The 20,015-nt window shown below is 47.2% G+C and overlaps 1 protein-coding gene across 4 annotated transcripts in view; it reads right to left on the minus strand.

Moving 5' to 3' along the window:
• The window catches only part of DAGLA (diacylglycerol lipase alpha), a 73,400-nt gene that overhangs the window by 28,541 nt on the left and 24,844 nt on the right, over nt 1-20,015 (minus strand). For all 4 annotated transcript variants that reach the window (XM_063944670.1, XM_063944672.1, XM_063944671.1 and 1 more), the window contains 2 exons: nt 18,726-18,864; nt 18,515-18,602 (listed from right to left, as the gene is read on the minus strand). In XM_063944670.1, coding sequence (XP_063800740.1) covers nt 18,515-18,602; nt 18,726-18,864 — 227 coding nt within the window. The remainder of the gene's footprint in view (nt 1-18,514; nt 18,603-18,725; nt 18,865-20,015) is intronic.

A 20,015-nucleotide genomic window follows, 5' to 3' on the forward strand; every position in this document is an offset into this window, starting at 1 on the left:
AAAAATCCCAGTGGCAAGATGTGGCAAGCTCATAGAGACTTATCTAAAGCAACTTGCAGCTGTAATTGCCGCAAAAGGTGGCTCTACAAAGTACTGACTTTAGGGGGGTGAATAGTTATGAACGCTGAAGTTTACTGTTATTTTATCCTATTTGTGGTTTGCTTCACAATAAAAAAACAAAAAACATCTTGGACGTTGTAGCCATGTTCTGTGAATGAAATGATGCAAACCTTCAAACAATCCATTTTAATTCCAGGCTGTAAGGCAACAAAACATGAAAAATGCAAAGGGTGGGTGGATACGGGTGGTCTTCAGGTTGCCGACTGTCGGGATCGCGGCGCACAGTATACCGGCGCCGGAATCCCGACAGCCAGCATACCGACAGATTTTCTCCCTCGTGGGGTTCCATGTCCCCCCTGGAGGAAGAATAAATAGCGCAGCAAGCCCGCAAGGGGCTCATTTGCGCTCGCCACGCTGTCGGTATGCCGGTGGTTGGGCTCCCGGCGCCGGTATGCTGGTCGCCGGGAGCCCGGCCGCCGGCATACCATACTTTAGCAAGGCACTGTAAGTGGCAGTCTTTGATTATCTCCTGGCTAGGACGTATAGTGGCCCTAAAAATTAATATTATCCACCGCCTTCTTTATTTGTTTCAAACATTGCCAGTAAAAGTCCCGGACTCAATCTTAGCACAAATACACTCCTGGTTCCTTCATTTTGTTTGGAGAAACAAAGTTCCTAGGATAGGTTTCTCCACTCTGCGCAAACCGGTACTGGAAGAAGACCGAGGCTTCCCTGATATTTCGGCTATACTATTTGGCCACTCACCTAAGTCAAGCTATCGCTTGGTTTGCCCCTGCTCATATTCATAGGTGGCTTCAGCTGGAATCTGCGCTAGGTCACACTATTTCTTTGACGTCCTTGCTCTTGTCTCCCTCCAAATCCAGACCTCCTCACATACAATTACATCCTGTGCTGGAATTTTCATGTCAGGTCTGAGACTATTGCATTTAATCTACTGTCATCCCCTTCTTCTCTTTACCCCCCTGTGGGACAAACCTTCTTTTGCACTGGCTTGTTCCTTGGCTTGTTCCCGCCTATGGTCGAGCAAGAATATCAGTTTTGTTCTGGATGTATTGTCTGAGGGTTCCTGTGCGCCCTTATCGGATCTCATGACAAGATATCACTTTCCAGAGGTAAAACCTTTCACTTATTTTCAGATAAGACATTTTGTCTCCTCTCCGTCGAATTCTTCCCCATTTCAGCCCCTATCCACGTTAAGAGTCTTTTTGCTATCATAGGCCGCTTGTTCGTGGAATAATTTCATTGCTATACTCCCTCCTCATGAATTGTGGTCAGTCACCGACCCCCGTCATTCATACTTCAGTGGGAACGGGATTTGGGCCCGCCGCTTGGTGAACATGATTGGTCAGACATCTTCACTGCTGTTTCAAAAATAGGATTTTGGTTACCTACCGTTAAATCCTTTTCTCGTAGTCCGTAGAGGATGCTGGGGTCCACATTAGTACCATGGGGTATAGACTGGTCCACTAGGAGCCATTGGCACTTTAAGAGTTTAGAGTGTGGGCTGGCTCCTCCCTCTATGCCTCTCCTACCAGACTCAGTCTAGAAATTGTGCTTGAGGAGACGGACATCTTCAAGAGAAAGATTTAACACGGATAGTGGTGAGATTCATACCAGCTCACACATACAAGGCACATCAAGCTAGCTTAGCTTGAAAACTCAGCAACTGCTAAAACATTACTTACCAAGTAACAATGCAGTACATAACTAAAAAAAGTCATACTGAACCAGATAACGGTTGCAGGAAAACAAAGCGCTGGGCGGGCGCCCAGCATCCTCTACGGACTACGAGAAAAGGATTTACCGGTAGGTAACCAAAATCCTATTTTCTCGTATGTCCTAGAGCACAGGTTCTCAAACTCGGTCCTCAGGACCCCACACAGTGCATGTTTTGCAGGTCTCCTCACAAAATCACAAGTGAAATAATTAGCTCCACCTGTGGACCTTTTAAAATGTGTCAGTGAGTAATTAATACACCTGTGCACTTGCTGGGTTACCTGCAAAACATGCACTGTGTGGGGTCCTGAGGACCGAGTTTGAGAACCACTGTCCTAGAGGATGCTGGGGTCCACATATTAATACCATGGGATGTACCAAAGCTCCCAGAACGGGAGGGAGAGCGCGGAGGGTCCTGCAGAACTGATTGGCCTCTGATGATCTGAAGTTCAGTCAAAGTATCGAACTTGTAAAAGTTTGCATTCGTGTTCGACCCAGACCAAGTTGCAGCTTGGCAAAGTTGCAATGCCGAGACACCCTGGGCAGCCGCCCAGGAAGACCCCACCTTACGAGTAGAGTGGGCCTTAACAGATTTTAGACACTGCAGTCCTGCTGTAGAATAAGCGTGCTGGATAGTGAACCGAATCCAGCGAGAAATAGTCTGCTTAGAAGCAGGACACCCAATCTTCTTGGGATCATATAGGACAAACAGAGAGTCCGACTTTCTGTGACAAGAATCTCTCTTCACATATATGTTCAGAGCCCTTACAACATCCAAGGACTTTGATGTAACTGAGGAGTCAGTAGCTACTGGCACCACAATAGGTCGGTTGATATGAAATGCCGACACAACCTTCGAAAGAAACTGCTGACGTTTCCGGAGTTCAGCTCTATCTTCATAGAAGATCAAGTAAGGATTTTTACAGGACAAAGCCCCTAATTCCGACACACGTCGGAAGCTAAGGCCAACAATGTGACCGCCTTCCAAGTAAGAAATTTGAGCTCAACCTACTGTAGAAGTTCAAACCAATCCGACTGGAGAAACTGCAACACCACTTTAAGGTCCCAAGGCGCCGTAGGCGGTACAAAGGGAGGTTGGATGTGCAAAACTCCTTTCAAAAAAGTCTGAACCTCAGGGAGCGCAGCCAATTGTTTCTGGAAGAAGATGGAGAGGGCCGAAATCTGGACCTTCACAGATCCCAACCTCAGGCCCATATCCACACCTGCTTGCAGGAAGAGGAGAAACCGTCCGAGTTGAAACTCCACCGTAGGAAACTTATTGGATTCACACCAAGAAACATATTTCTTCCAAATACGATGGTAATGTTTAGACGTTACCCCTTTCCTAGCCTGTATCAGGGTAAGAATGACCTTCTTCGGAATGCCCTTCCGAGTTAGTATCAGGCGTTCAACCTCCATGCCGTCAAACGTAGTCGCGATAAGTCTTGATAGGCGAACGGTCCCTGTAGCAGCAGATCCTCCCGAAGAGGAAGAGGCCTCGGCTCTTCCTGCAAGAGATTCAGAAGGTCCGCGTACCAAGCCCGCCTTGGCCAGTGCGGAGCAATGAGGATCGCCTGAACCCTTGATCTCCTTACGAGCTTTAGAACTCTTGGAATGAGTGGAAGAGGTGGAAACACATACACCGACGGGAACACCCATGGAGACACCAGGGCGTCCACTGCCACTGCCTGTGGGTCCCTCGACCTGGAACAATAGCGTTGAAGCTTCTTGTTGAGACAAGAGGCCATCATGTCTATTTGGGGTAACCCCCAAAGGTCTGTAATTTGCTTGAACACATCCGGATGTAGACCCCATTCCCTGGATGGAAATAGTGTCTGCTAAGGAAGTCTGCTTCCCAGTTGTCTACTCCCAGAATGTAGATTGCTGAGAGTGCCAACGCGTGTCTTTCTGCCCAGAGGATGATTCTTGTCACCTCTGACATTGCAGCTCTGCTTTTCGTTCCGCCCTGTCGGTTTATGTAGGCCACTGTCGTTATATTGTCCGACTGCACTTGAATGGCCCGATTTCTTAGAAGATGGGCCGCCTGAAGAAGATAGACGGCTCTTAGTTCCAGGATGTTGATGGGCAGGCCGGCTTCCAGACTTGACCACCTTCCTTGGAATGTTTCCCCCTGAGTGACTGCGCCCCAGCCCCGAAAGCTCGCATCCGTGGTTAGAAGGACCCAGTCCTGAATCCCGAACCTGCGGCCCTCCAGAAGGCGAGGCAATTGGAGCCGCCAGAGGAGTGAAATCCTGGCCTTTGGCGACAGACGAATCCTCTGGTGCATGTAGAGATGAGATCCTGACCACTTGTCCAGGAGATCCAGTAGGAAGGCCCGAGTATGGAACTTCCTGTATTGGAGAGCCTCGTAAGAGGCCACCATCTTTCCCAAAAGGCGAATGCAGTGATGAACTGACACCCGGACTGGCTTCAGGACATCCCAGACCATTGTTTGTATCACCAACGCCTTTTCCTGCGGAAGAAACACTCTCTGCACTTCTGTGTCGAGGATCATCCCCAGAAAAGAAAAAAAGAGAATCGGCGCTACTGGCTAGACAGAGCTATTCATTAGTAAAAGCCAATGTTGGAAAATTAGTAACAATAATATGTTTCTTATTTACACATATATTCCAGCAGCTGCTAAAAAGGGGATACTCAACCCTTATCAAAACACAATATAGACAATAACAACAGCGCTAATATACGAGTAAAATTTATTACCACAATTAGAAATTAATAACAATCAAAAATATATATGTATATTATATATATATATATATATATATATATATATATATATATATATATATACTCGTGCCGGCTACCATAAAACATGCAACTGGATATACTTAGAAGCTTATGCACAAGCACCTATATTAGAAGCATGTCACAACTTTTGTAGTTGGAAATAAACCATTAGTTCATTAGTCCCAATTATATTCATGCAATTTAGATCGGCTCCAAATGTGACTTTGGGAGATTCAGAATCCAACCGTGGACTCTGAGTAGGTGCGTTGTGAGAACAATGGACTGCAACAGCTTCTCCTTGGACAAAGCCTTTATCAGCAGATCGTCCAGATATGGAATGATGTTCACCCCTTGTTTGCGGAGGAGAACCATCATCTCTGCCATTACCTTGGTGAACACCTTCGGTGCTGTTGAGAGGCCGAATGGCAGGGCCTGGAACTTGAAATGACAGTCCAATAATGCGAAACGGAGTTAAGACTGATGCGGCAGCCAAATCAGAATGTGTAGGTACGCATCCTTGATATCCAGGGATACCAGGAATACCCCCTCTTCCAGACCTGATATCACCGCGCTGAGAGACTCCATCTTGAACTTGATCTCCTTTACAAAGGGGTTCAGTGATTTTAGGTTCAGAATGGGCCTGACCAAACCATCCGGTTTTGGTACCACGAAAAGGTTCGAATAGTAACCTGTGGTTTGTAAATGAGGAACTAATACAATGACCTGTGCCTCCACCAACTCCTGGACAGCTTCCTGTAGTACAGTTCTGTCTGCCAGTAGAACTGGCAAGTGTGATTTGAAAAATCGGTGAGGAGGGAGATTTTGAAATTCCAGCCTGTATCCCTGGGACACAATATCTATCACCCAGGGATCCAGGCCGGATGATACACAGACGTGACTGAACTGTCTGAGTCTCGCCCCTGCCGGCCCCACCTCCAGGCCGCGCGGTCCACCGTCATGCGGAGGACTTTGGCGTACCTGAAGCAGGCGTTTGTTCCTGAGAACCTGCAGCAGCAGGTTTCTTGGATTTAACTCGACCTCCCCTAAAGAAGGTATTGGACGTTTTGGCCTTTCTAGGCTTGTTAGGCCGAAAGGATTGAGATGGTGATGAAGAGAAGTATTTCTTTGGAGCAGGAGCAGCTGAGGGAAGAAATGGAGACTTACCCGCTGTAGCCGTGAATATCCACGCATCCAAAGCTTCTCCAAAGAGAGCCTGACCTGTGTAGGGTAGGGACTTCACACTTTTCCTGGACCACTGGCGCAGCCACAGTCCCAAACGAGCTGAAACAGACATGGAAGAGATCCCCGCAGCCATGGAACCCAGGTCTTTCATGGATTCTACCATAAAAGCTGCTGAATCGTTGATGTTACGCTAAAACAATTCAACATCCCCTCTATCCATCGTATCCAAATCCTCTAGTAAGGTAGCCGACCACTTTACTATAGCCCTTGCAATCCATGCACTAGCAATAGTGGGACGTAATATGGCCCCTGAAGCAGTGTACATTGATTTAAGTGTATTATTAATTTTTCTATCAGCCGGCTCCTTTAAGGCGGTAGATCCTGGAACAGGTAAAACCACCTTTTTTGAGAGTCTGTACACAGATGCGTCAGCAATAGGTGGGTTTTCCCATTTTTTCCTATCCTCCTCAGGGAAAGGAAACGCCACCTGAACCCTTTTAGGGATCTGGAATTTTTTCTCTGGGTTTTCCCATGCTTTCTCAAATATAGCATTCAATTCTTTTGACGCAGGGAAGGTTAGTGAGGCTTTCTTATTTTCAGTGAAAAAAGCCTCCTCAACCTGCTCAGGTGTGGTATCATTTATATTTAACACATCCCTGATAGCCTCTATCATTAATTGCACCCCCTTTGCAAGAGAGGCAGACCCCCGCAACAAATCCCCATTGCCGTCTGTGGTATCAGAATCGGTATCAGTGTCATCTTGCGTGATGTTAACAAGCGCACGTTTTTGGGGGTATATAGCGGGGCGTCCTGAGATACCATGGAGTTCTGTAATATCTGGGTTGCAGACTCATTACTCGCAACCCTGTCAGAAATCTGAGTAATTCAAGATTTGATAGAGGAAAACCATTAAAGGTTCCCTTGCTGGAATCTGTGCTAAACCAGTGCTATCCTGACTACATGGAATGGGATCATCCTGCGAGGACATATCCTCCGCAGCATATGACACAGTCTCCCTGGACATAGCTAAAGGAGACCACCAAACACTCCACACACACACAGGTGAGGGCAGACAGAGTTCCCCCCCCCCAAGAATGGCAAGAGAGACACAGAGATTGGAGCCAACCCACACACAGCGCTTTTACCAAAGGGAGACCCCTTGTCAGCGCTGACTGTGCACCTTAATAGGATACACAGTCGTATTGCAGCCCCCCTTCTACAACCCCCTGGTACCGTTTACAGATAGCTGGAGTTGCTGTGGAGGGACCTTCTTTGCTGGTCAGCGCTGCGCAGGCAGGAAAATGGCGCTGAAACGCTGCTGGGTCCACTCTGAGAAGCTCCGCCCCCAAAATGGCGCTGTCTTCCCGCTCTTCCTCTGCTTATACTGGCCTGAGGATTTAGTACTGGCTGAGATCCGCAGACCCCGTCAGGCTTCTGGACCAGTATAGGGTGTAGCGCTGGCTCAGGGCGCCGCACCATGTACCGCTGAGCCATCCCCGGAGCGCAGTTAATACTGCGCCATCTTCACACCGACCCCCCACTTGCTAGGGGGGGGTCGGTGTCTCAATCGCCACCAATTCTTCAGCTCTGCAAGGGGGTGGCGGCATGCTGCTGGGGCAAGCGGTCCCCTGTGGTGGAGAACGATCAGACCCCTCTGGAGCTCAGTGTCCAGTCAGCGGAGACAGTGGCTCAGACCCCGCAGGGCGGACACTGCTCCCCCCCCCCTCAGTCCCTCGCTGCAGGGAGGCTGTTGCTAGCAGCCTCCCCGTAAAACAAAAAACTCTAAAACAACATTTTACTAGGAAAACTCAGGAGAGCTCCCCTAGCTGGGACCGGCTCCTCCGGGCACATTTTCTAAACTGAGTCTGGTAGGAGGAGCATAGAGGGAGGAGCCAGCCCACACTCTCAAACTCTTAAAGTGCCAATGGCTCCTAGTGGACCCATCTATACCCCATGGTACTAATGTGGACCCCAGCATCCTCTAGGATGTAAGAGAAATCCTCTATTTCAACCTTGGTAAAAGAAAATGCCTACAAAATTTTGTATAGATGGTATCTTGTCCCCACTAGACTACACAAAATATTCCCTTCTTCTTCTCCCTTGTACTGGAGAGGTTGCGGTGGGCAAGGCTCTTTCCTCCATGTATGGTGGTCGTGTCCTAAGATTGTGCTTTTTTGGGATAGGATCGTAAACCTAATAAGTACAGTGATCAACGCCACGGTGTCTAAAGATCCTTGGTCTTTTCTCCTAGGCTTCCCAATTGTAAATACTGCTCCAAATTCCGGTAAATTAATAACGCCGCCAGATGCTTAATTGCTCTCCACTGGAAACAGCTGGAGGCCCCTCCTCTTAGTCAGGTCATTGATAAAGTATGGTACTTCGCAAGCATGGAAAAGATCACTGCATACCTCAATAACAAGTCATTCAAGTTTATTCAGGTGTGGGACATGTGGTTCAGCTCCCAAGCTCCCACACTCAGCTCACGTTCCTCTAGGGCAGGCATTCCCAACCACGGCCCTCAAGGCACACTAACAGTCCTGGTTTTAGTGATATCCAGGCTTCAGCACAGGTGACTTAATTAGTAGCTCAGTTATTTTGATTTAACCACCTGTGCTGCAGCCTGGATATCATTAAAACCTGCACTGTTGGTGTGCCTTGAGGACCGTGGTTGGGAATGCCTGCTCTAGGGGATCTCTAGCACTCCTCCTGTGAACTTTTATAAGACCTTTCCCAGTTTTGCAGTCCTGAGAACGTACTTTGCACTAACATACTGTTTATTTCAGCTAATATTTCCAACCTTGCATTAGAATCATGAGATGTATATATTGTATAAGGGGACGCACCAGCGGGTCCTCCATCCCTTTCTCTTCTGTCCCAAATCTGTATCTTTCCCCTCCTTCTTCTTCTCTTACCTCTTCTTCTCAATTCCTTCTACTATTTGTGCTATTACTAGTCTATCATTTGGTTCTTCCACGTATAACATGCTTTTGTTTTTCACAATGTCTATTCCTTCCAGTGTAATGTTTACTACACTGAGTACCCTATTGCTTATTCATTATTGTTATACTCCTGCTTTGTATGTTATGTAGTTTTATGAATATATTCTCTCCTAGATGTAAGGAGACAATGTTGTCTATTTTAACCTGAAAAAAATAAACAATTGAAAAAAAAAACCTTAAAAAACAAAACAAAAACTAATCTATGAAAAGGTGGCAAGAAGTCAATCTTTCAGTGGTTATGAGTTTTACAGTTTAGCTCCAGTTCTAACCCTGTCTAATCTTCTGTGGGATTTATACTGTAAAATAAGATTTTACTCACCGGTAAATCTATTTCTCGTAGTCCGTAGTGGATGCTGGGTACTCCGTAAGGACCATGGGGAATAGACGGGCTCCGCAGGAGACTGGGCACTCTAAAGAAAGATTTAGGTCTACCTGGTGGGTGCATATAAAATAAACAGCGAGTCAGTTTTCCTGACTCCAGCCGTCCTGGAAATATAAATTTTCAGGGCCCTGACTACGTCCAGAAACTTGGAATCCTCCAAGTCCCTAGTAGCCGCAGGCACCACAATAGGTTGGTTCAAGTGAAAAGCTGATACCACCTTCGGGAGAAACTGAGGACGAGTCCTCAACTCTGCCCTATCCATATGGAAAATCAGATAGGGGCTTTTACAGGACAAAGCCGCCAATTCTGACACACGTCTGGCCGAAGCCAGAGCCAACAACATAACCACTTTCCACGTGAGATATTTTAAATCCACAGTCTTAAGTGGCTCAAACCAATGTGATTGCAGAAACTCCAAAACCACATTGAGATCCCAAGGTGCCACTGGGGGCACAAAAGGAGGCTGAATATGCAGAACTCCCGTGACAAAAGTCTGAACTTCAGGCAGTGAAGCCAGTTCTTTCTGGAAGAAAATCGACAGGGCCGAGATCTGGACCTTCATGGACCCCAATTTGAGGCCCAACGTCACACCTGCTTGCAGGAAATGCAGGAATCGACCCAGTTGAAATTCCTCCGTTGGGGCCTTCTTGGCCTCACACCAAGCAACATATTTTCGCCAAATGCGGTGATAATGTTTTGCGGTGACATCCTTCCTGGCCTTGATCAGGGTAGGGATGACTTCCTCCGGAATGCCTTTTTCCCTTAGGATCCGGCGTTCAACCGCCATGCCGTCAAACGCAGCCGCGGTAAGTCTTGGAACAGACAGGGTCCCTGCTGCAGCAGGTCTTGTCTGAGCGGCAGAGGCCAAGGGTCATCTGCAAGCATCTCTTGAAGCTCCGGGTACCAAGCTCTTCTTGGCCAATCCGGAGCCACGAGAATAGTTCTCACTCCTCGCTTTCTTATTATTCTCAGTACTTTGGGTATGAGAGGTAGAGGAGGAAACACAAACCGACTGGTACACCCACGGTGTCACTAGAGCGTCCACAGCGATCGCCTCAGGGTCTCTTGACCTGGCGCAATATCTTTTTAGCTTTTTGTTGAGGCGGGACGTCATCATGTCCACCTGTGGTTTTTCCCAACGGTTTACCAGCATCTGGAAGACTTCTGGATGAAGTCCCTATTCTCCCGGGTGGAGGTCGTGCCTGCTGAGGAAGTCTGCTTCCCAGTTGTCCACTCCCGGAATGAACACTGCTGTCAGTGCTAACACATGATTCTCTGCCCATCGGAGAATCCTTGTGACTTCTGCCATTGCCCTCCTGCTTCTTGTGCCGTCCTGTCTGTTTACATGGGCGACCGCCGTGATGTTGTCTGATTGGATCAGTACCGGCCGGATCTGAAGCAGGGGTCTTGCTTGGCTTAGGGCATTATAAATGGCCCTTAGCTCCAGAATATTTATGTGAAGTGAAATCTCCTGATTTGACCACAGTCCTTGGAAATTTCTTCCCTGTGTGACTGCACCCCAGCCCCGAAGGCTGGCATCCGTGGTCACCAGGACCCAGTCCTGTATTCCGAATCAGCGGCCCTCTAGTAGATGAGCCCTCTGCAGCCACCACAGCAGCGACACCCTGGTTCTTGCCGACAGGGTTATCCGCTGTTGCATCTGGAGATGGGACCCGGACCATTTGTCCAACAGGTCCCACTGGAAAGTCCTTGCGTGGAACCTTCCGAATGGAATCGCCTCGTACGAAGCTACCATTTTTCCCAGGACTCGTGTGCATTGATGTACCGACACCTGTCCCGGTTTTAGGATGTCTCTGACTAGAGATGACAACTCCTCGGCTTTTTCCACTGGAAGAAACACTCTTTTCTGGTCTGTGTCCAGAATCATTCCCAGGAACAGAAGACGTGTCGTCGGGACCAGCTGTGACTTTGGAATATTGAGAATCCAGCCGTGCTGTTGTAGCACTTCCCGAGAAAGCGCTACCCCCACTACCAACTGTTCCTTGGACCTCGCCTTTATCAGGAGATCGTCCAAGTACGGGATAATTAAAACTCCCTTCTTGCAAAGGAGTATCATCATTTCGGCCATTACCTTGGTAAAGACCCTCGGTGCCGTGGACAACCCAAACGGCAGCGTCTGGAACTGATAGTGACAGTCCTGTACCACAAATCTGAGGTACTCCTGGTGAGGAGGGTAAATGGGGACATGGAGGTACGCATCCTTGATGTCCAGGGAGACCATGTAATCCCCCTCTCGTCCAGGCTCGCAATAACCGCCCTGAGCAATTCCATCTTGAACTTGAACCTCTTGATAGAAGTGTTCAAGGATTTTAGATTTAAGATGGGTCTCACCGAACTGTCCGGTTTCGGTACCACAAACATTGTGGAATAGTAACCCTTTCCTTGCTGAAGGAGGGGTACTTTGACAATCACTTGCTGTGAATACAGTTTTTGAATAGCCACCAACACCGCCTCCCTGGCGGAGGGAGTTGCCGGTAAGGCAGATTTTAGGAAACGGCGGGGGGGGGGGAGACGTCTCGAATTCCAGCTTGTACCCCTGAGATATTACTTGAAAAACCCAGGGATCCACTTGTGAGAGATCCCACTGAGCGCTGAAATTCCTGAGCCGGGCCCCCACCGTCCCCGGGTCCGCCTGAGCAGCCCCAGCGTCATGCTGTGGACTTACCGGACGCGGGGGAGGACTTCTGCTCTTGGGAACTAGCTGTGTTTTGCAGCTTTTTTCCTCTACCTTTGCCTCTCGGCAGAAAGGATGAGCCTCTAGCCCTCTTGCTTTTCTGGGGCCGAAAGGACTGTACCTGATAATACGGTGCTTTCTTTTGCTGTGGGGCAGCCTGTGGCAAAAAGGTCGATTTCCCAGCAGTAGCTGTGGACACGAGGTCCGAAAGACCATCCCCAAACAGTTCCACCCCTTTATAGGGCAAAACTTCCATGTGCCGCTTAGAGTCGGCATCGCCCGACCATTGCCGAGTCCATAACCCCCTTCTGGCGGCAATGGACATAGCGCTTATTCTTGATGCCAGTCGGCAAATATCCCTCTGTGCATCACGCATGTATAAGACTGCATCTTTTATATGCTCAATCGTCAGCAAAATATTGTCCCTATCCATATTATCCGACAGGGAATCTGACCACGCAGCAGCAGCACTGCACATCCAAGCTGATGCAATCGCTGGTCGCAATATAATGCCCGTGTGTGTGTAAATAGCTTTTAGGGTAGCTTCCTGCTTTCTATCAGCAGGTTCCTTCAGGGTGGCCGTCTCCGGAGACGGTAGTGCCACCTTCTTTGATAAGCGTGTCAGCGCCTTATCTACCCTAGGGGGTGTTTCCCAACGTGACCTATCCTCTAGCGGGAAAGGGTACGCTGCCAATAACCGTTTTGAAATTATCAATTTCTTATCGGGGGAAGTCCACGCTTCCTCACACACCTCATTTAATTCCTCAGATGTAGGAAAAACTACAGATAGTTTTTTCTCACCAAACATAATACCCTTTTTTGTGGTACCTGGGGTATTATCAGAAATGTGCAAAACATTTTTCATTGCCTCAATCATGTAATGGGTGGACCTATTGGAGGGTACACTAGTCTCATCATCGTCGACACTGGAGTCGGTATCCGTGTCGACGTCTGTATATGTCACCTGAGGTAGCGGGCGTTTTAAAGCCCCTGATGACATTTGAGACGCTGGAACAGGCACAAGCTGTGTAGCCGGCTGTCCTCTGTCGTCAAACCTTTTGTGTAAGGAGTTGACACTTTCACGCAATTCCTTCCATAAGTCCAACCACACAGGTGTCGACCCCGCAGGGGGTGACATCACATTCACAGGCAATTGCTCCGCCTCCACATCCTTTTCCTCCTCATACATGTCAACACCGCAGTACCGACACACAGCAGACACACAGGGAATGCTCTTACAGAGGACAGGACCCCACAAAGCCCTTTGGGGAGACAGAGGGAGAGTATGCCAGCACACACCAGAGCGCTATATATCACAGGGATATCACCTATAAAAACGTGTTTTCCCCTTATAGCTGCATAATATATTTATACTGCGCCTAATTTGTGCCCCCCCTCTCTTTTTTACCCTTTTCTGTAGTGCAGGACTGCAGGGGAGAGCCAGGGAGCTTCCTTCCAGCGGAACTGTGAAGGAAAAATGGCGCCAGTGTGCTGAGGGAGATGGCCCCGCCCCTTTTTCGGCGGGCTTTCTCCCGCTATTGTAAAAGTTCTGGCAGGGGTTAATAAGCACCCATATAGCCCCTGGGGCTATATATGGTGCCAGTTCGCCAGCCAAGGTGTTAATATTGCTGCTCAGGGCGCCCCCCCCCCAGCACCCTGCACCCATCAGTGACCGCAGTGTGTGGTGTGCATGAGGAGCAATGGCGCACAGCTGCAGTGCTGTGCGCTACCTTGGAGAAGACAGAAGTCTTCAGCCGCCGATTTTCCGGACCTTCTTGCTTCTGGCTCTGTAAGGGGGACGGCGGCGCGGCTCCGGGAACGGACGACGAGGTCGGGTCCTGTGTTCGATCCCTCTGGAGCTAATGGTGTCCAGTAGCCTAAGAAGCCCAAGCTACCACCACTTAGGTAGGTTTGCTTCTTCTCCCCTTAGTCCCTCGGTGCAGTGAGCCTGTTGCCAGCAGGTCTCACTGAAAATAAAAAACCTAACATATACTTTCTTCCTAGGAGCTCAGGAGAGCCCCTAGTGTGCATCCAGCTCGGCCGGGCACAGAAATCTAACTGAGGCTTGGAGGAGGGTCATAGGGGGAGGAGCCAGTGCACACCAGGTAGACCTAAATCTTTCTTTAGAGTGCCCAGTCTCATGCGGAGCCCGTCTATTCCCCATGGTCCTTACGGAGTACCCAGCATCCACTAGGACGTCAGAGAAATGAATGTTTGCAGGTGAAATGCAGCACATAATGATGGAATGGTTAGCTAGATGGTACTATACAAAATAGGTGCAATGCCCCAGATTGTTTGCATATTTTATGATGTGTACCCGTACACACTATTGCGCCAGTCGCGCCACACATTCCTTCCCAGTGCATCAAGTCCTATTAACTCGGCTGGTGCACAGCGACTTTTTTGCTCAAATGTACATCTTAATCGCAATGCAACAAAGCTGTTTCACGAGATTGCACTGATTAATTTTATATGACACTTGCATATCAGTGTACAATGGGATCCGGTAAGGATCCCGTCGGTCATGATCCAGGCAGTCGGAATACCGATGCCGGAATTCCGACACTGCTCGGTATACAGACACCGGGATCCAGACATGGAATAAAAAGCTGGTGCGGAGAGGATAGACTGCGGGGGAGGGAAGGTTAGGTCAAGGCTGATGGGGGTTGTGGTTAGGCAGCACCAGGGACGGTAAGGTTATGCTGCTGAAGGAAGGGGGCTGTTAGGGTCAGGCTGCAGGTAAGGTAGGTTAGAGATTAGAGATAATATATTTACCAACTAGGTGTCGGGATCCTGAGCATCGGGATGCAGCTGGTGGTATTCTGACTGCCAGCATCCCAAACGCCGGGATCCCAATTCCATCCCATGTACGACTGATCCGGATTCTGTATACAGAGTACTATGATGCAGCGGTCCCTGCATATCTTCATGCCAAGAACCATTGTGCTTCGTATGCAGATTCAGACTCCGTTGCACACAGCTATACAAGTGTTGCATATCAAATTAAGCAGATTCACATTCTAACAACAAAACCGCTATACCACTTGGCACAGCTCACAGTCGCCAGGTGTCTCGCGGCATATGACGCATTTAGGCTAGGTGTATGAGAACACATCTGTATATGTTGCTGCATGAATAAAAAGCACGCATGAGCAATTTTTGAATAATTAAAATTGTGGGGATTTAGCTTCGTCCTTCACATCTTTTGGAAAATACAGCACCATAGCAGGTAACTGTGTAGTATGTATACAGGGGCAGTCTTAAGGGAGACCAGGAGCACTGCCCCTACAGAAAGGAGACTTAAGCAAGGAACATTAAATCATGCCTTCTATGCAGTCAGGCTATACTATACACAACATGTGTATATCACCTGCTCTTCAGCAAAGTGCCTAAGATTATATTAAAATGTTACCTACTATCAGTATATAATATATAACCACACAATTATACTCTTTACAGATGCAAAGGAAGACTAGGCTCCTCCATAACTACCCCTAGTCCCCTATCATTTTATATAATAAACCCCTCAATGTTCGTCTAAGTAGCGCCACACAAAGATCTCATACAGTAAAGCTCTCCTTGTATATGTAACTCAACAGCAGAGCCATGTAGCACACAAAGATATAAGACTACATAACAACATACATTCATTATTGCAGCTCTGTTCACAGCTTGGGTTCTGTTCCTGCCAGCTTTGTGAACCTGTTGCCGGCCCTCTGCAGCACTGAGCAATACCACAGCAGGTAACGGTGTAGTATGTATATTACACAATCAGTGTACAAGGGCTGTCTTACATGTTGGATAATACAGCACCATAGCAGGTAACTGTGTATTATGTATACAGGGGCTGTCTTACATGTTGGATAATACAGCACCATACCAAGTAACTGTGTAGCATGTATACAGGGGCGGTCTTACATGCTGGATAATACGGCACTATAGCAGGTAACTGTGTATTATGTATACAGGGGCGGTCGTACACGTTGGATAATACAGCACCATAGCAGGTAACTGTGTATTATGTATACAGGGGCTGTCTTACATGTTGGATAATACAGCACCATACCAAGTAACTGTGTATTATGTATATAGGGGCGGTCTTACATGCTGGATAATACGGCACTATAGCAGGTAACTGTGTATAATGTATACAGGGGCGGTCTTGCACGTTGGATAATACAGCACCATAGCAGGTAACTGTGTAGTATGTATACAGGGGCGGTCTTACATGCTGGATAATACAGCACCATACCAAGTAACTGTGTATTATGTATATAGGGGCGGTCTTACATGCTGGATAAAACGGCACTATAGCAGGTAACTGTGTATAATGTATACAGGGGCGGTCTTACATGCTGGATAATACAGCACCATAGCAGGTAACTGTGTAGTATGTATACAGGGGCGGTCTTACATGCTGGATAATACGGCACCATAGCAGGTAACTGTGTAGTATGTATATTACACAATCAGTGTACAAGGGCTGTCTTACATGTTGGATAATACAGCACCACAGCAGGTAACGGTGTAGTATGTATATTACACAATCAGTGTACAAGGGCTGTCTTACATGTTGGATAATACAGCACCATAGCAGGTAACTGTGTATTATGTATACAGGGGCTGTCTTACATGTTGGATAATACAGCACCATAGCAGGTAACTGTGTAGCATGTATACAGGGGCTGTCTTACATGTTGGATAATACAGCACCATACCAAGTAACTGTGTATTATGTATATAGGGGCGGTCTTACATGCTGGATAATACAGCACCATAGCAGGTAACTGTGTATTATGTATATAGGGGCGGTCTTACATGCTGGATAATACAGCACCATACCAAGTAACTGTGTATTATGTATATAGGGGCGGTCTTACATGCTGGATAATACGGCACTATAGCAGGTAACTGTGTATTATGTATACAGGGGCGGTCTTACACGTTGCATAATACAGCACCATAGCAGGTAACTGTGTAGTATGTATACAGGGGCAGTCTTACATGCTGGATAATACGGCACCATAGCAGGTAACTGTGTAGCATGTATACAGGGGCGGTCTTACATGTTGGATAATACAGCACCATAGCAGGTAACTGTGTATTATGTATACAGGGGCGGTCTTACATGCTGGATAATACAGCACCATAGCAGGTAACTGTGTAGCATGTATACAGGGGTGGTCTTACATGCTGGATAATACAGCACCATAGCAGGTAACGGTGTAGTATGTATACAGGGGCGGTCTTACACGTTGGATAATACAGCACCATAGCAGGTAACTGTGTAGTATGTATACAGGGGCGGTCTTACATGCTGGATAATACGGCACCATAGCAGGTAACTGTGTAGCATGTATACAGGGGCGGTCTTACATGCTGGATAATACGGCACCATAGCAAGTAACTGTGTAGTATGTATACAGGGGCTGTCTTATATGCTGGATTATACAGCACCATAGCAGGTAACTGTGTAGCATGTATACAGGGGTGGTCTTACATGCTGGATAATACAGCACCATAGCAGGTAACGGTGTAGTATGTGTATTACACAATCAGTGCACAAGGGCGGTCTTACATGCTGGATAATGCAGCACCATAGCAGGTAACTGTGTATTATGTATACAGGGGCTGTCTTATATGCTGGATAATACAGCACCATAGCAGGTAACGGTGTAGTATGTGTATTACACAATCAGTGCACAAGAGCGGTCTTACATGTTGGATAATACAGCACCATAGCAGGTAACTGTGTAGTATGTATACAGGGGCGGTCTTACATGCTGGATAATACGGCACCATAGCAGGTAACTGTGTAGCATGTATACAGGGGCGGTCTTACATGCTGGATAATACGGCACCATAGCAAGTAACTGTGTAGTATGTATACAGGGGCTGTCTTATATGCTGGATTATACAGCACCATAGCAAGTAACTGTGTAGCATGTATACAGGGGTGGTCTTACATGCTGGATAATACAGCACCATAGCAGGTAACTGTGTATTATGTATACAGGGGCTGTCTTATATGCTGGATAATACAGCACCATAGCAGGTAACGGTGTAGTATGTATATTACACAATCAGTGTACAAGGGCGGTCTTACATGCTGGATAATGCAGCACCATAGCAGGTAACTGTGTATTATGTATACAGGGGCTGTCTTATATGCTGGATAATACAGCACCATAGCAGGTAACGGTGTAGTATGTATATTACACAATCAGTGTACAAGGGCGGTCTTACATGCTGGATAATACAGCACCATAGCATGCATGCATGCATGCATGCATATATATATATATATATATATATATATATATATATATATATATATATATATATAGGGGCTGTCTTACATGCCAAATAATACAGCACCATAGCAAGTAACTGTGTATTATGTATACAGGTTTATGCCTATTTGCTACCTCATGCCTTTAAATGGTTAATTAACTAATTAGTGATTTGTAATGGCCTAATTATTGAGGAGCAGATTATGCTTTATATGTCACATGCACTGTACTGTTCTTCCAGATTATTAGGTGACCATGCCTTTTTAAAAGAAAAAGAACCTTTAATACAAGTTGATGAAACCTAAAATGTAAGTAAACATGGTAAGTAGGAAGATACGAATCATGTCACACAATAAGTATTATTCAGGTGTAATGCTGAGCAACCTGCTCCAACATTAATCATTTGCTGCAAACTTACAGACTGAGAGTCCTTGGTACGAGTGCAGCACAGGAAGACCTTCAGGCGACGAGTCCAGCTACTGGCTTGTCCTTCCTCCAGACGGTGCCTAAGGTTGGGAAACACATAAGATCAGGTCAGGCTAGAATAGAGTAAATAAAAATAAATGAATATAAAAACGCGGTACATGGCACATGAATAGCAACGAATCGCTAGCAAGAGCATCACTCACCGTAAGTTGTATGTGCGCAGGTTTCTCTGCCTTCTCTTCGTCGCTCGCAACTTCACAAAGGTTCTTCCGGTTGGATCAAAAACACAGAGCACCGTGATGCAAACACTGAGTATGACCACCCAATTGCATACCACCATCCCTGCAAAATGCAATTAAGGAGAGTCTGACCATATAGCATGGGGAAAGCGAAAATAGGATTTTGGTACTCACCGTTAAATCCTTTTCTCCTAGTCCGTAGAGGATGCTGGGGACTCCAAAAGGACCATGGGGTATAGACGGGATCCGCAGGAGCTTGGGCACACTAAAAGACTTAAGACTGGGTGTGAACTGGCTCCTCCCTCTATGCCCCTCCTCCAGACCTCAGTTATAGGAACTGTGCCCAGGAGAGACGGACATTACAAGGAAAGATTTTTGTCTTAACTAAGGGCTACCAAATTACCAGCCCACACCATAACATACCGTACAACCGGAATAACACCAAACCAGATAACAGTATGCATAAAACTCCAGCAACCAGCTCAAATAACCCAATACACAAGTCGTGTAAAAACTAACTTAACCAGTAAGAAAAATATATATATATAATGCAAGAAACAGTCCGCACTGGGACGGGCGCCCAGCATCCTCTACGGACTAGGAGAAAAGGATTTAACGGTGAGTACCAAAATCCTATTTTCTCTTACGTCCTAGAGGATGCTGGGGACTCCAAAAGGACCATGGGGATTATACCAAAGCTCCAGAACGGGCGGGAGAGTGCGGACAACTCTGCAGCACCGACTGAGCAAACGCCAGGTCCTCATCGGCCAGGGTATCGAACTTATAGAATTTTGCAAAAGTGTTCGAACCCGACCAAGTAGCCGCACGGCAAAGTTGTAGTGCCGAAACACCTCGGGCAGCTGCCCAAGAGGAGCCCACCTTCCTGGTAGAATGGGCTTTCACCGACTTTGGCACCGGCAACCCCACCGAAAATTGAGTTTGCTGGATCGTACTACAAATCCAGCGTGCAATAGTCTGTTTTGACGCAGGATGACCAACCCTGTTCATCAATAACAAATAACGCTTCCGTTTTCCTAGTAACCGCTGTCCTAGAAACGTAAACTTTTAACGCTCTTACAACGTCCAGAGATTTTGGAATCGCCACCTCTTCCGTAGCCACCGGAACTACAATAGGTTGGTTAATGTGAAATGACGAAACCACCTTTGGCAGAAATTGTTGACGAGTCCTCAATTCCGCCCTATCCGAATGAAAAACCAAGTACGGACTCTTATGAGATAACGCTGCCAATTACG

The sequence above is a fragment of the Pseudophryne corroboree genome, chromosome 11 (assembly GCF_028390025.1).
Source record: "Pseudophryne corroboree isolate aPseCor3 chromosome 11, aPseCor3.hap2, whole genome shotgun sequence".
Taxonomy (NCBI): Eukaryota; Metazoa; Chordata; class Amphibia; order Anura; family Myobatrachidae; genus Pseudophryne; species Pseudophryne corroboree.